The 17,267-nt window shown below is 36.3% G+C and overlaps 1 protein-coding gene across 1 annotated transcript; it reads left to right on the top strand.

Annotated features, from left to right (window-relative positions):
- The first annotated feature begins 14,999 nt into the window (after positions 1 to 14,999).
- LOC107590884 (NIPA-like protein 3) lies at positions 15,000 to 16,914 on the top strand. The gene is made up of 5 exons (XM_016279828.1): positions 15,000 to 15,225; positions 15,584 to 15,652; positions 15,874 to 16,045; positions 16,386 to 16,445; positions 16,707 to 16,914. The coding sequence occupies exons 1-5, from the start codon at positions 15,169 to 15,171 to the stop codon at positions 16,874 to 16,876; spliced, it is 528 nt and encodes a 175-aa protein (XP_016135314.1). The 5' UTR covers positions 15,000 to 15,168; the 3' UTR covers positions 16,877 to 16,914.
- The last annotated feature ends 353 nt before the right edge of the window (positions 16,915 to 17,267 follow it).

Below are 17,267 nucleotides of genomic sequence, written 5' to 3'. Positions count from 1 at the left end.
TGAGTATTTAAATACTTAAATAAAAACTTTGCCATCCTGGTTCCTGCATGCAAATAAACAAGTCTCCACGCATCTTTTCTTTGTCATTATCATATGACTGAACAGAATTACGCTGATCTTTTGAGCACATCTAATATCAGACTTAAAGCAGCAAGTGTGAACAGTCTTGTGTTCTGCTGGAAGTGAGAACGCAGGGAAAGAGCTTTTCTAAAGGGATCATTTCACACCATGCTTAACACTCAGAAACCAGAGTAAATGCACCATCGCTGAGGTACATGCAGAAGAAAGCAAATATAGAGAAAGAAAAAGATGGGAAATTAATATAAGAAGTGTTCCCACATCCTATCACACGCTCTTGTCTTTTCACGGTTTCAATTGTGCTTCTTCCATCCCTGAATCCCTGAAGGTGTGACAAAAATAGCAAACAGGTTTTCTCAATCATAGCAGCTTTAAATCCATTTTAAAATGAATTCATTTCTCAACGAACATGAACCATTCCTATTCACTATTTTAAAAACTTAATCCAAGTAATCTGATATTCATTTCTCAATATATTGTGAATGTCACAAAGCTCATAATTACTACTTATACTGCAGATGCAATAAAATATAAAGTGAGGCCCAAAAGTCCACTGAAAATGCTTCTAATTTTGCATCTGTTAATTGAAAACACATTTTACATGGCAAAGTATATGATAATTATGATTTAACAGTCTGACAGTCTAAAAAGAGCCACAGGAACAATGTCACAAATGTACTTAATTAGCACTAGAAATACTGCAATCTTAAATATGTCTTACTCACTTCATGTCAGTGTGTTTATTTGTTTTAAATGTTACAGTATTAAATCAGATTTTGAGTCCCTCATTTTAAGGCTTTTGTATTCTACTGTATGATTGTGTGATATTTAAGCATCCCATCATCAGAGATTAATTTGCTATATGAACTGTTCATCATCAGAACTGAATATAATAACCAAAATCAGTGTCAAACAGTCTGTTTCAGTGTACTTACAGAGTATCCAGAGCTGATGAGATTTAGAGCTGTGAGAACAAGACACTTTGTGCACCTGTTAATGCACAGCGTCTGTCATACATTCCTCTGCACTAGCTTACTTATACTGCTTGGTTTATCTATTAAATGAGAAGAATGATAAAACAATCTACAAAAACACATCTTATACATTTGGTACAGTAGCACTGCTTTTATTGTTTTACGAACCACCTCTGCTTGTATTATTCTCATTTGTAAATTACTTTGCATAAATGATCTCCTAAGTAAATGCATAATGCAAATGTGAAATCTCACTTAGCTTTGATCTGATTTTGGTGAAAAATGCTCTCAAGTTGCTCTTTTGGAGAAAATGTGTTCTATTTAGTCTAAAATGTACAACAAGATAGCATTTGAGGTGTGTTTGAGAAGAGAAATGATTGTGATTGCACATTCAAACTTCCTCTGAGTCCAAACGCGGTATGATCCAATGAAACTGCCAGATGTTACTCAAGTGTCAAAACCCCTCTGAATGATTCATGAAGGACCAGGACACACATGCACATTGTCATGTTAAAATTACAGGTGGTAGAGGCGTGACCTGTAATATCTATTGGTCAGATCTAATCCCAGTTTCATTCTCTCACACACACACACACACAAATCTCCAAATCTGAGGTTACAATCATCTTCACATTTCTCCTCAGGCTGCACTGTGACTGTCATAACTAAAGGACACTGAGTATGAAAACATACACTGACATACTGCAAGATACAATTGTCTCATATTTCCTTCCAGGGATTTTGTCTGCCCATTAATGCTGTAACAGAAAAGCAGAAATGTCACACATTGTGTCAATAGCTGTTTCCTGAACCAACAAGGATGAAGCTACATCAAAAAAGCTGATTCGTATATGATATTGCTACATATATTATATATAAATTATATATGCATTATATTATATTATTGTCATGTTTATGGTCGGTTTTGTTTTCCCTGTGTTTCCATGCCTTTATTTGGTCCTTCCCGTTCCTGTCCTAATTGTTTCCAATTTGTTCCAGGTGTTCTTTGTCATTTAGTTATCCTCATTACCTGTCTGCCCCTCGTTATCTGCCCTATTTGAGTTCTAGCCCGTTCTGTTCTCCCTTGTCTGGAATTGTTCATGTCAACCTTTGCTACGTGTGTTTCCTGTTTCCTTTTGATTATTAAAGTTAGTCAAATTCTCCTACGTCTCCTCGCTCCACAGCAGCAGCTATGTGACAGAATTCCAGACCGACAAAAAGTGAGCGCCGCCTCTCCTCCCTGTGTTTCTTTTCCGTTTTTGAAAGTTTTTTTGTTCCCCAGTTTCTCCCAGCAATCATGGAGATCGCCGCTTGTTTCGCCGCTTTGGCCCACAGCGATGGCTTTGGACAACGCCACGCTCAACTCGCTGTTCTGGATCGGGGCTAATTACTATCGCCCCGAGGACCTCCCAGACACCACTCGACTAAGCTGGAGGGAAGGGATCCTCTGGTGTCTGGAGAGCGTCCATCCCCGATCCAGAACCAGCTCGTTGTCAAGCCTGCCGGCCGCCACTGACTCAGCGCTCTTGGACATGGCACTACCTCCAGATCTCTGGTGTCTGGAGAGCGTCCATCCCCGATCCAGAACCAGCTCGTTGTCAAGCCTGCCGGCCGCCACTGACTCAGCGCTCTTGGACATGGCATTACCTCCAGATTTCTCGGCTCCTATCCTCACCCCAGAATCCGCTCCAGAAAGTTCTCCTTCGTCTCCGCTGGTCCCGTCCAGCTCTCCATCGGCCCTCGGAGTCTCCTTCATCTCCGCTGGTCCTGTCCAGCCCTCCTTCATCTCCTGATTCCCCTGAGTTATCCAGCCCCGCTCCTCCAGAGCGCCCTCCAGTGCCCGCTCCTCCAGAGCGCCCTCAAGTGCCTGCTCCTCCAGAGTGCCCCCCAGAATTCCTAAGTTTCCCCAAGAAAATTTTTGGGGGGGCCATATGCCTGTGGCCGTGGTGGCCGAGCCGGCTAAGGTCATGGAGGATCCGCCATGGCCTCCTGAGTCCCCTGATCCGCCATGGCAACCTGAACTGCCTGCTCCACCATGGCCTCCTAGTCTGCCTGCTCCGCCATGGTTTCCTAGTCTGCCTGCTCCGCCATGGCCTCCTGAACTGTTTGCTCCGCCATGGTTTCCTAGTCTGCCTGCTCCGCCATGGCGTCCTAGTCTGCCTGCTCCGCCATGGCCTCCTGAACTGTCTGCTCCGCCATGGTTTCCTAGTCTGCCTGCTCCACCATGGCCTCCTGAACGGTCTGATCCGCCATGGCCTCCTGAACTGTCTGCTCCGCCATGGCCTCCTAGTCTGCCTGCTCTGCCATGGCTCCTCGGACTCCCTGATCCGCCCTGGAGGCCTTCCCTGTCTTCGCCCTGTTCCTACCCTGCACCAGCCTCCAGGGCGCCAAGTACACACCCCCAGTAATGTCATCTTTATGGTCAGTTTTGGTTTTGTTTTCCCTGTGTTTCCATGCCCTTATTTGGTCCTTCCCATTCCTGTCCTAATTGTTTCTAGGTGTTCCTTGTCATTTAGTTATCCTCATCACCTGTCTACCCCTCATTATCTAGCCCGTTCTGTTCTCCCTTGTCTGGAATTGTTCATGTCAACATTTGCTACGTGCGTTTTCCTGTTTCCTTTTGATTATTAAAGTTAGTAAAATGCTCCTACACAGCAACAGCTATGTGAAAATTATATATTTGGCATTATTATATATAATTATTGTGACACTAGTATTAATAAATCTGTTATTACTTTTAGGATGATTTTAAATAAAGTAGCTTAAAATAGCTTTTTCTAAGTAATCATTCTAGTTTAGAGAATAAATTATTATAACCTTAAACATTTTATTGTGTACTTTTTCTAGTTTTTACGAGAAATGCTGCATTTGTCAGAATTCCTCTATTTTGCAATTAATTTATAAGTTTTTAGTTTACAATTAGGGACTTTTTACTTTTTTCTAGGAAGTAATAAACTATAAATGAAAATTGCACAGATACATGTAATTTTCAGTTAACTGGGTAATTTTACAATTTGGAGTGTTTATTTAACATGTCATGCCAAGCATTTATGCAAAACCATTCACAAAATATTCATTTTCCAAAAAAATGTTGTTGTTTTTTTTATTCAACATTAATCGACGGGTAACTTAACTTGAAAAGAGAAAAATGCCACCACGCATTTCAACAAAATTCACTTTTAAGTCATGAATAAATCTTTACATTGGGAAATGCAATTGTTTTAACGGAAGAAGCTTCATTTACTGAATCACTCCAAGTCTGGCTTATCAGCTGGTCATTTTGAAAAACATAAATTATATAAATTAAGAAAGAGTAAATGAATAAAGGGTGAATGTGGGTTTAAAGCAGCACACACACACGCTGTTCTTATGTCAGATTAGTGTCTCATGTAAAGTTTGTGCTAGTGTGGCGTTCGATTTCTATCAGCAGAGCTGCTGAGGAATAATATTTGCTAAGCTCTTGTGATGGTCTGTGGGATTCTCACTGGGAACTGGCAGCAAAATTGGCATAATTAAGAAGCAATCCCTCATTAGACCAAATGAAAGAGGGAGGCAGAGAGTATGTGTGATAGGCATCTGCCTCTCTCTCCCTTTCATTCTTTCCCTGGATGGGTTAAGATGTTCCCGTGGGATTGTGAGGTTTCCGTGCTTTCCAGGATTTGTTACCACATTGGGAACAGCATTAGAAACTAAACATGTCGAGACCCCGCATACAAAATCTAGAGTATGTGCTTATTGTAAATAACCTTGGAAACAAGTCCAAACCATCACCCAGCTAGCCTTCAACACTCCTATAACACACACATGTGCCCCCTACAAACACACACACACATACTGCATCCTTAAAATCTACGCACACCACCTCCTACCGCTCACATAAAATTTGCAAGTACTTTTGTTCCAACTTTAGAGAGCACACACAACTCTCATGTGTGCAACACAAAATCTCTCACCCAGTTTCACTCTACAAGTCCTGTCTTGTTAGAGAGAATGCAAGACATACAGGAGAGAGAGTGAGAGGAAGAGAGACAGAAAATATTTTTGGATTTTCATCACAAGTCTCAACTCTATTTGCATTTTAAACCATTCATTTGTAGAGCTCAGGTAACTACTGAAATCCTTAATGTTGTTTGGTGTCCTTGTAAAGAGGAAAATAATGAATAAAAATAATAATAAAATAAAATAAAATAAAGTTTCATTTAATAGTACATTTAGAGAAGACAAGCGAAAGTTATAAAAAAAATTTGCTTTAACATCTGTTTTGCTTTTTTTTGCATTACACTGCCATTTATATAAAATTAGAAATAATGATCACAATTATCTACTACAAATGAAAGACACCAATCAAAATCAACAACTTATCTCTAAGCCGTGTAAATTAATGTCAAATACAAAGCAGGGTTGTTACACAAAACTAAAACTAAAACCATAAAAAAAACTTGTTATAAAAGTAATCGTATAAGTAATAAAAGTAATAAGATTTTTAATATTTATAAGTAATAAAATATTATTTTCTATTAATAATACTTTCGTTAATAAAAGAAAAATTAAATAAATATTAACAGAAAATGAGAATAATTTAATATAATATAATTAAAAATGAAAGAACATTTTATTTTCATTTTTTATTTTCAACTTATTTTATTTATTTTATTTTGCACTTTCATTTAGACATGCACTTTCACTTTCACTTCAACTAAAATATCTAAAATGGAAATAAAAATCATTAAAACTATATAGTCATATTTAAAACAAAATAAAACAAAATAAAAACTTAGAAGGATAAAAACATACAACTATTGTTAATACAACTATTGCTAATTACTAGAAGTTTACTAGAAGTTTAACTAAAATTAAAATCCAAAAGCATAATAATAATTAAATTTTTAAAAAACTACAATAGTATCTTAATGATACTAACACTGGTATAAAAAAAAGCTAGCTAACAAATATGCCATCCCATTTCATTTGAAGCATTCTAATTCCAAAAAATCTTTTTTTTTTAATTCTAAAATGGCAGACATGTTAGAAAAACACTGAACAAATACATACAACAAAGGCTGATATATTTTATTAACATAGTTTTTGCTTTTAGTCATTTTTACAGTTCTGTCAAATTTTAGACATTAAATGTTGATTTAAAAAAAAAATGTTAACCTTTCCTATTTCCTGTTAATATATTTTTATACACAGTGGAGTCCAAACTGAAAATGTCTGTATTTCACATTTAATTTCTTTATAAATGCATAAATAATATATAATTGTAATATGTAATCTATTTCACATTTTATCTTAAACTATTTGAGTGAAATTATGATTTGGGAAAAAAAAATGATTTATTATCAGAATTCCAGAATTTTGTAATATTTTGCATTTCCTCCTTTTGCTTTGTCGTCACATGATCAATGTCACAGATTTGTTCATTTTATCAGTAACCTAGATATAGTGAAAAATCCTAAATATTTCTTGTTAATTTTATGTTTTGTTGCTTCTTTTTTTTATCCAAATCCCCAAACTGTGTATTTATTTTAATTTATAAATTCGATTTACAAACCTAGATTTTCGATGTGGACCGCCTCACTGTATACCTAAAGCTTTAGATGTTTTTTTAACTCTTTCTTTTCATGCATTCTAATTAATGACTTCTTGTGTATATCACTGTATTTAATCCCAAGGAATAATGGGCTAGGAAGAGGATTATAATCTAGTGAAGCTCCGTGGATTAACCAGAGAAGGTGATTCATGGAGTGAAAGAATGCAGAATGCACCTGCTCAGACACCTGCTGAAGAACAGAAGAGACTCGGCTAAGACAAATGCAGCATGTCGTTATGGCTTTAGTACACTCCTGTAAATGAAAGGATGGGGCTAAGGAGAGAAAGGGGCCAACGTGTAAAGCGGAGGAGGTAGAAGTAAAAGGTGCTGGTTTGTGCCCACAGTAACACAACAGGTTCAACCTGAACCGAATGCTAACAAAGGCTGTGATTACAAGGTGCTGAAAAAATGAAGGAAGAGAGACAAACAAACAGAAAGAAAATGAAACAGGGCCTTTTGTTCAACGTGATGGCTTTTGAAAAGTCAGGGCTCATCGTGGAAAGCTCCAATTCCGCTGCGCCTGTGTGTCTGTCCATATGTCCATCTCTCCATCTGGATTAACCTCTCTTGTCTTCACCACACACACAAGGCGATTAACACCAAGTCTGCACAAACAAACCGTTATTGCATTAACACTGACCTAGACGGGTGACAATTCACTCGAAAAGTCATCAAACATATACACACACGTTTACTTAGCTACCCAGTTAGGACATCCCATAGATGTCTATTACAGACCTAAATCCTACTCCTAAAAAATCCTTTTTGCAACTTTACAATCAAAATAAATTATGTATTTAATGTATTAATATATATAACACATGTATATACTTTATTTTATTTTATGCTTCATTTTAAATATGTTTAAGTTGTTGTGATCTAACCCTAACCCTAATATATTTATGAACTTGTGCATATAAATAACCTGCCAGAAATCATCATATGCACGTAAGCACACTTTTACATGCACATATGACATGTAATCGTGGAAATATAAAGGTTAAAACCATGCATGAAATTCTAAATTCTTATTTAGTCCTTTATGGGATGCTGAAATAATGAAATGCTAAATAAATTCTCTTACCAAAAAAAAACAAAAGTAATACCTAATACTAGTAATAAAAAGCTTCTTTTAAAAGTAATGCATTACAATATTGCATTACTCCCTAAAAAAGTAACTAATTACGTTACTTACTTTTTATGGAAAGTAATGCATCACATTACTTTTGAGTTGCATTTTAAATCTGGGCAGGGCTTGCTTGTTTGTTTTTAATATAAAAAGTTATTTTACAAATGTAAAGGAAGGAAATGTAAATTCACGTCTGTACAGTAGAGGGTGCAGCTCAAACAAATTGCATTAAGAATATGATGCAAGAGAAGAAAGTTCAACACTATTCAGCAATAACACAAATGTAATAAAAACGTAATGTGATTATGTAACTTGTGTTACTTGTTACACTGTAAAAATAATTATTTGCTGTTAAAAGATTAGATTGAAGAAAAGATTATTAGATTACATTTTCAGTCTTTGCAAAATACCCTTTTAGTCTTTGCATTTCAAAAATCTATCTATCTATCCACAAACACATTATGAGTATATGCAAAAAATAATGATTCCCGAAATTGTTACAAATTTAGCCAGTGGTAAATTCTATAAATTTTCATTTTAAAGTTTCATTTTAACACTGCAGGTCATATATATTTTACACAGGCATGAGTAGCATCATTGATGAGTATTTCTACAATGAAAAACATCCAATCAAACACAATTCCTCACAGTTTTCTTAAGCAGAAAAACATGCAGCTACAATAAGGCCCATAAGAGACCCAGAGGCTCCAGAGGCCCATATGACAAAGTAGGGGGATTATTATGCACATTTTGTTTCAGTGGACGTTATTATATTTGATATCTGCGTTGGCATGCAGCATCCTTCTACCAAAGAAAAAATAAAATGAATGTGAAGTGCTGCACTGTGCTACAGGGTCTTATACAAACAGTCATACTGTGCTCAATTACAACATTACCTTTGTGTATTCATCACCTAATTATTTGTATGCATAAGGCTTTACAAAACCTTTACTTTCTTGCCATGAGAACATTTTAATTAGTGTTTCTAAGGCAAATGTTATGACACACGAAGAAGGTATGGTTACGCCCTGTTATCCTCTAATGACTGTCATTCTGATTAAGCGAGTCACAGTGTTATGCTTCATTTCTCCCTCATGGCTGCGCTCACATTTGGACTGAGGTGTCATTGTCACAGTTGTCTCTTGGATCAATGTTTAAATACCTTTGAATGCGTACCAAGGAATGTCTAAACCTGTGGAAGTTTTAGGAAAAGCCTGCCTTACCACAACCCTCTAACGAACCTTCATTCCATCGCAAAAAAATCAGGTATCGCCAGAAACTCGCTTCCGGAGTAAAATGTGAAGGCCAAAAATAGAGTGACATGGAGCAGCTAGCTTCGTTTTCATCATCGCTGCTGCAAACGCTAACGTTCAAGCATTCTTGACTAATGAAACAGGACTGAGTTTATTTGCTATTTCAAAAGTCCTTTTGTCAGGGAAGTTTTCATTACCTTTGGTCTGTAACTAACGTTTTCGTGCTGGAGGGGATTTTAAAGACAGCCACCCACATATGACAAGACCGAAGAAGTGACATTAAAAGAGAAGATGAATTTTATGAGTCTGTGTAGAACCGCTCAACTGTGACTAACTCATTTGCATGGCCCCATAAGGTCTATGACGAATAATTATCTATTTTGAATAATTTATATTTAAACAAAGAAATAAATAGAACTAAAAGCAAATAATATAAAAATAAAAACATTAAATTAAACATTACAATTATATAAAGCATATTGATGGCCTGCTGCTAAAAAAGTCTTGTTTCATGTGGATGTTGAAATCAAGGTGTTTCATACAGAGAGACTGAAAGGAATACTTCACACAAAAATGCAAGTTTGCTGACAATTTACTCATCCTCAGGCCATCCAAAATGTAGACGAGTTTTTTCTTCATCTGAACAAATTTGGAGAAATTTAGCATTACATCACTTGTTCACCAATGGATCCTCTGCAGTGAATGGGTGCCATCAGAATGAGAGCTGATAAAAACATCACAATAATCCACAAATAATCTACACAACTCCAGTCCACCTTGTGAAGTGAAAAGCTGCTCCGTTTAAAAGCAAAAACAGTCTAGAACGGTTCTAAACAAATATGTCGGAGAGAACAACATAGGATGGACATTTTCACTGGAGGAAGGATTATTATGGATTACGGACTCTGGTATTTTGATCAGAAGCAGTGATTTAAAGTTGAAAAATATCTTAATGATGGACTTGTTTCTTATGCAACTTTTCACAAGACTGATGGTCTGAAGTTGTGTAAATTACTTGTGGGTTTTTGTGATGTTTTTATCAGCTGTTTGGACTCTCATTCTGACGGCACCCATTTACTGCAGAGGATCCATTCGGTGAGCAAGTTGTTCTGATGAAGATATAAACTCGTTTCAGCACATTTGCATAAGAAAATTATTTTTATTAATAAATTAAGGTTAAAATGATGAATTTCTCAAATGATTAACTTCAGATTCAAAGATTTCAGTTGTAATTTTTTGTAAAAGCCTTTCAGTTGTAAATTTAAGTGAAACTGGAGTCATATCAGCCAGCATAACATGAAGAAAACATTGCATTTAAGTTGTTGTCTTGCTGAATTTCAAATGACAGAGGCTGTAAAGAAAGACTAAATTGCCATTGAAGTATGAGCCTGCAGGTAGCATGAATACAGGTAGAGTTTTAGAAATGCCTGATTTATTAGAGGGATGAAGTGCCGACAACTGGTCTGTCAGCTAGTCTGAATAACCCCCTGAGTGTGTGCACGCACACACACACACAGACACACAGTATCATAAAGGCATAGGAAGGATTATAGGGCCATGAAAGCATATGAAGAATCATAATACACTGTGCCCTTAAAAAATTGTCTAGTTTAGTGAAATTCAAGTTATGTTTTGTTTATGCTATGTTTACACTGCTGCTTGATGCTTATCTGCTGTAGGCTATCTGTGCTGTGGAAATTCTCACTCATAATGAAATATGATAGTTTCTGCTGTTAAAGTGGGTGGGAGAGAGGTTAATTTAGTATTAACATAAAGATTGGCAATTGCATGTATGCTAGCTTGTTTCAATACAACAAAGAAAGAACTGACTGATAAATGATGAAGTATTATATACCATACCAGAGGAATACATTTTACTCAAACATGGAAAAATGGTCCTGGAGATGCTGGATGAGAAATCTGAGCACAGATTGTGACATTGCTAAAGAGACACATGAGAGATCTTTTTTAGGAGAAAAATCAGTGAAGCAGGAGACCTAAACTCCATTTAATCTGACTGATGTCCAGGAGAAAAAAATCTTTTTTGGCTTCCCTATGAAATGCACTAAAGTAACACCCTTGTTTTGTTCCAAACCAACTTTCTTTCTTCATGTGTTACATAATAAGAAAATTATGAAGAACTGTACTCTTCATTTTTTGTCTGTTTGTTTGTTTCCAAGAAACTGAAGTTGTTACTTACTGAAAACGAATAATATCACATCATTAAGAAGACTTTGAATACAGCGCACAAGTTATAGGCCACTTTAATTACTGTATTCTGTGCTTTTGCATCCTTTGTGAAGCTTTGAAGTTGCAGTCTCTATTAATAGTAAATTCATGGAGAGAAATGACACTGCACAGTCTTCAGAATAACTCATTCTGAGTCAGTCATGTTTCCAATTGTGGATGAACTATATGTTTAAATAGAACTATATGTTCCTTATAATTGTGTCACATAAACCTAATTTCATGATCATGATGCAAAAGCAATGTACAGATATTGCTTAATTAAAATCATCATAACAGGTCTTCACTGACACTTTAAAACAGGTGGCTGCTGTCACATACTGCAAGCTAATTTTGTATTATTTAGAGAGCTTTTGACTTACTCATATGTAAAGTATGTTTTCATTTCTGAGGCGTGAGCTGAATGTGCTTCATATAAACTAAAACAAACAACAGAAAAAATGCTGTGGTTAAAAGGAACGTTTTAAAGAATTCTTATTCAGAGAATATACACTTGCAACATGAAACAAAACCACACCTGAAGATTACATACATTTGACCCGTTTAGTTAATATATATATACAGCGGGTAAAATAAATATTGAACGCGTCACCATTTTTCTCAGAAAATATATTTATAAAGATGCTGTTGACATGAAATTTTCACCAGATGTCGGTAACGACCCAAGTAATCCTTACATACAAAAAAATAAAATAAAATAAGTTCAGAAATTAAGTTATGTGTAATAAAATGGAATGACACAGGGAAAAATGAGTGAACACATGAAGAAAGGGAGGTGCAAAAAAGGCATGGAAAACCAAGACACCAGTTGAAATCTATCAGTAAAGCAATCCTGGGAAATTAATATTAGCTGGTTCAGTCCCAACACCTACAGTAGCACGATGATGAAACAAGGGTGGACATTTCAGCAAGACAATGATCCCAAACACAGCAAAGGAAACTTTCGATTGGTTTTAGAAAAAGAAAATAAAGCCGCTAGAGTGGCCCAGCCAATCACCTGACTTGAATCCAATAGAAAATCTATGGAAAGAACTAAAGATTAGAGTTCATAGAACAGGCCCATGGGACCTTCAAGATTTGAAGACTGTTTGTGTGGAAGAATGGGCCAAAATCACACCCGAGCAATGCATGCGAATAGTTTCTCCTACAGGAGGTGTCTTGAAGCTGTCAATACAAACAAAGGCTTTTGTACAAAGTATTAAACACATTTCAGTAGTTCAATACTTTTTTCCCCGTGTCATTCCATTTTATTACACATAAAATAATAGAGTTTCAGGAAGTGAAAAGATCATTTTCTGGTATTTCCCAAATACATCAAAAGGTAAAGAGGAATTACACCTTGCACAATCGTCCTGAAAGTCATTTTCCATTTTAGGCTGATTTCATGCCCCTTCTTTGAACTTCTGTTTTTTGCATATTTAGAGTCTGTTTTGAGGGGCTATTTCCTGCGCCACAGATTTTTTGACAGTGACAGGCATAAACAATTTTCTGGTATATTATACTTAACGGTACAAAAAAAATGTATGTACATGACAAATTGTACAAAACTCAACTGCAATGTTTTCACTTCAACTGTTAAAACTTTGAAAACATAAGCTAAAGCTTCTGTTGTACTTCTTTCTCTGAGAAAGTTGAAATTGAAAGAGGCCATACTAAAGATTTTACTCTGAAACTTCACAGTAAGTTACATCATTCCATCAGGAGTGCTGTTCCCCTCCTGAGGACAGGCCTTAAGGGAAAGAATGTTCCTTTTTTTCCGGGTGTCAGTGCAAGGGCGTAAATTACCACAGAGATAGAAGCATTATTAATCATTCATAATTAGTGTTGGAAACATCACGGCAGGGAAGCCTGATGCTCTGCAACTGTCTGATGCATCTACAGGCTACTGTGGCATCTCTCCAATGTTTTGTAAAATTCTTTCTAATACTTTTGATATTCAGATCTTGCCTCAAGTCAAATGATCATTCCTGATATATTCCATGAAACTAGGAAAATAAATCTGATACCTTGCTGTCAAAGATGTTTTCTGTTCCTATTTTTTACAGGTTATTTTTATTGCTAAATAATAATCATAAAAAACTACAGGTTTATTATTTTATTATTTATTTTTAATTTTTTTGTGCAAATTGTTATTCAAATTATTGCTAGGTAAAATGTCTTATCTTCCTGTTTATTTCCAATCCATTTGAGCGGATATCCAGACTAATCGATTAAATGTTTCTGGACATTTTGCATACTGATCAGGAGTTTAAAATAGTCCTGGTACTTTCAATGGATGATCTGAAGGTCCGCTTTCCACAGGCCTTTCAAACCCAATGACATCTGAACATGCGTACAGTGATGACACATTTCTAATAACATCAGTAACTATTACAACATGGGTGTACCTCTTCTCTACAAAAAAATGAAATGACTGTAGTTTCTTTTATCCTTGACGAAATGGTGAAAGGTCACAGATTTGTTTCATGTCAGTCACACCATAACCCATTTACATTTACTCATTATTGTCACAGTGTTTTATCTGTCACTGGCAGGTGAAAAAAAGTTGGAATACACCTGTTTCGCCTACAGGAATTAGTGGACCCTAAAACAACAGGAATGGTTTGTGCGTCATTTCAGCTGTGCCAAGATATAATTGATGAATGTCATAATCATTGTTCCTAGTTAGAACCTCATAGCTCTGGGATATGATAATGGAAAATTGCAAAATATCAGTGTTGGAACATTGTATTACTCAAGGTGAAGTCACAACTGCTTTCAGGCAGAGTCTTGTGGTCTTGGTCTCATATAAACATGTTGTTGTGGGTACGTGGGTAATTACTCTTAATTAACTAAATAATTTCCAACAAACTACAGATAATAATTACCTCAAGCACATATTGACACAATATCCTTACCACTGCAGGGAATTTACAAGACCTCTATGGCTTTAAACTACTTGGCTACTGTATAAAATCAGCATTTCAGTTCACTAAATCAGATCTTAGTCTGGATCTCAGGGGGTCTGGCATAAGGATGTAACTAAACATTCAAAACTGGTTCCCCAAAAGTGAAACTTTATTAAAAGATATATTGCTGATCCACTCTTGTCTATGGTGGTTATGGCCCAGATGTGGTATTAGTTTGGTCTGGGTGTAGGTCTTGAGAAAGTTGGATCTTAACTCCAACTGTGCTTTCTAGAGGTAACTACTCTCACATAAAGCTGTATATCCAAAGCTGAGTTTTATGCCATGCTGTGTGGTACAACAGCAGAGTCAAACCATGACCAGACTCTGGATTTTTTTTTACGAAGGTGCACTTGTGCCACCTGCTGTCCAAAACTGATTCCAAGTGTAGACCACCAGACCACTTTTTAGGCTACTGTGTAAGAAAGTAGTAAGCATGGTATTATAAAGGTAAGATGTTGTATCCTAAATTAAATAACTTGATAACATTTACCTTGAATTAAGTAAGTAAACAGCAAAACATTATTTTCAATTTATTTTTAAAGTGCATATTACAACAAAGCGGCTTTACAGCCTCCATACTTTCACCATCCAAATAAAACTCGTCAAAGCAGTAAAAATGTTATTGTGGATTCACTTGTCCTCCATCATACCAAAGAGTACTCTTTGCTCACACAGCGGGGTTTTTTTGTTTGGTTTTTTTTTTGCACAGAATGCGTTCCTCATCACATCCCTCAAACTCGACGTCACACAGAACCTGTGTACAACGTCACAAGTCCCTTGACAGGTGTACCCGGAAAGAAGTACGACTTTTCGAAAATGGCGATCTACGAAAGTCGCTGCCAAAACAGAGGAAAGTAGAGCTGACTTTCGTCCAAGTCCCGACTGGACCGAGCTGTGGGACGGGCTCGGTAATGCGTATATAACGGGAATATCATCTGATTTAAGGATGAACGGCGTGAGGATGGCACGAGAGGAGGACGGTGTGACGGCAGACTCTTACACCGTGAGTCTATGACGTGATGTTTGTAGTAAACATCAAACTACAAATACAAACCGAAACTCTTTTTTACGAGTTTACAAAAACTGATCTTGAAATAACTAGTATGTTTTTTCTAAACTGGCTGTTTAAGAGCAAGGCAACCATTAAGTTCCATGTAATCCAATTTAGTCACCGTTACATTCCTATTACATACACATTTACTTGTTATTGTAAACATCTATACATTTTAACATGACTTTCCGGATGGTTGCGTGATGATTTACGTGTCTTGTGTTTTGCTTTTATGCACACTAAATGTTGTAAACTATTATCCTGTCCATGGGTGACACGTCAAAGTCTTATTTTTGTGATTTATACACAGGAAAACCTCATTGGAACGTTGTTAGCTATCTTTGGAAACCTGTTGGTCAGCATCTCAGTCAGCATTCAGGTAAGTGTGTATTTGCAGCCTACATTTCTAATTGCATTGTGATTCAGGGTCAGGGTGTGTTCAGGTTACGCCCTGTCAGGTGAAATTCAGACGCTTTTATTTACTTCTCAACATCTTGTTTTATAACCCAGCTGTTGTTTGTTACAGTATCCAAGGGAGCGGGTTTAATAAGAAGGTGTAAAAGAAACACACGTCATCACGACTGATGTTTTCTCTTGCAGAAACAAAGTCATGTGACGTTGGCAGGAAATAAAGACCCGAGGCAATACTACTACACAAAGACCTGGTGGTCTGGCCTGATGCTGATGGTTCTGGGGGAGGGCGCCTTGTTTGTGTCTTACGCATTTGCACCGCTCTCTCTTATAGCACCACTTAATGCTGTGTCTGTTATATGTAGGTATTCATAGTCTGACTTACTGTTCACTAAACTTTTTACCATATGATATAATTAAAATATTCATGTTAATTTTATATGTAATAGAGTGTTATTTTAGTATCATGATACTAGTATAGTTTTATTAATATTTAGAATTTCTTTTCATTTTGATTTTAGTTCGAATTTTTTCTTGAAATATGTCTATGTAGTTTTTATGAATTTTTATTTTAGTTTTAGTATTTGAAGTTAAATTGAATGATAATGAGAGATGTTTCTTTAGCAACTAGCTGAAGTAACCTTTTAGGTATATTTTATTTTATTTCAAGTAACAACCCATGTTTATTTTGATTTTCACAGCAAGCTCCATCTTGGGTTTCCTGTTTTTGCGGGAAAAGTGGAAGGCACAAGAATTCTTGAGTGAGTTCTGCTCATCTTTCTCAGTGCATATAAAGGAATAAAAGAAACAAAATTCTGATAATTCATACTGATTGCCTTCAGTTGCATAACTCACAACATAATGCTAGCTTTGATGTGCCAGCTGTATTTTCTCAGCTATTTATTCAAAAGATTGAGGCCATGAGTTGCTAAGCAACAAGTAACTACTTGCTAATATATTGTATTAGTAATATAATAAATTAAATGCAGAGCAGTATAACATCCCTGTGCTTGTCTTTGTAGAGCGCTACATCTTAACTTTCCTGGGCTGTGCCTTGACGGCAGGCGGTACTTACCTCTTTGTGACGTTTGGACCAAACTCTCACGAGAAGCTGAATGCGGAGAACATAGTAAAACATGTTATCGGCTGGCCCTTCCTCTTATACTTGGTAATACACACCCTCATGTTTTAGAAAGTTATTGTGTGCTTCCAAATTTTAAATGGCAAATATCGAACCAAATTTATTTTACAAAGGATATCGTTTTGATTTACAGTGCGCATTATTTTTGGTATGTAGAAATATAATTTGTTTTGATGTCTGATGATGTCTTTGACACACCAATTTCAGGTCTTGAAGTCTCTACTAATGAGCTGATGGTCTGAATCAGGTGTGTTTGATTAAGGAGACATGCAAAATGTGCAGTGTTGGGGTGCCTCAAGGACCAGGGTTGGGAACCACTGTGTTAGGATGCAAATAAGGTCCTTTCATTGGTGGCGTTGATTTTAACCTAAGATATTGGCATGTTATCTTTGTATGATACTCATATTTGTAATCATACCTTAAATGTGCTGACTGACTTCAT

This window comes from Sinocyclocheilus grahami, unplaced genomic scaffold (assembly GCF_001515645.1).
Source record: "Sinocyclocheilus grahami isolate Dianchi unplaced genomic scaffold, SAMN03320097.WGS_v1.1 scaffold134.1, whole genome shotgun sequence".
Taxonomy (NCBI): domain Eukaryota; kingdom Metazoa; phylum Chordata; class Actinopteri; order Cypriniformes; family Cyprinidae; genus Sinocyclocheilus; species Sinocyclocheilus grahami.
Note: the sequence above shows the minus strand (reverse complement) of the source record. Positions and strands in the feature narration are given on the sequence as shown.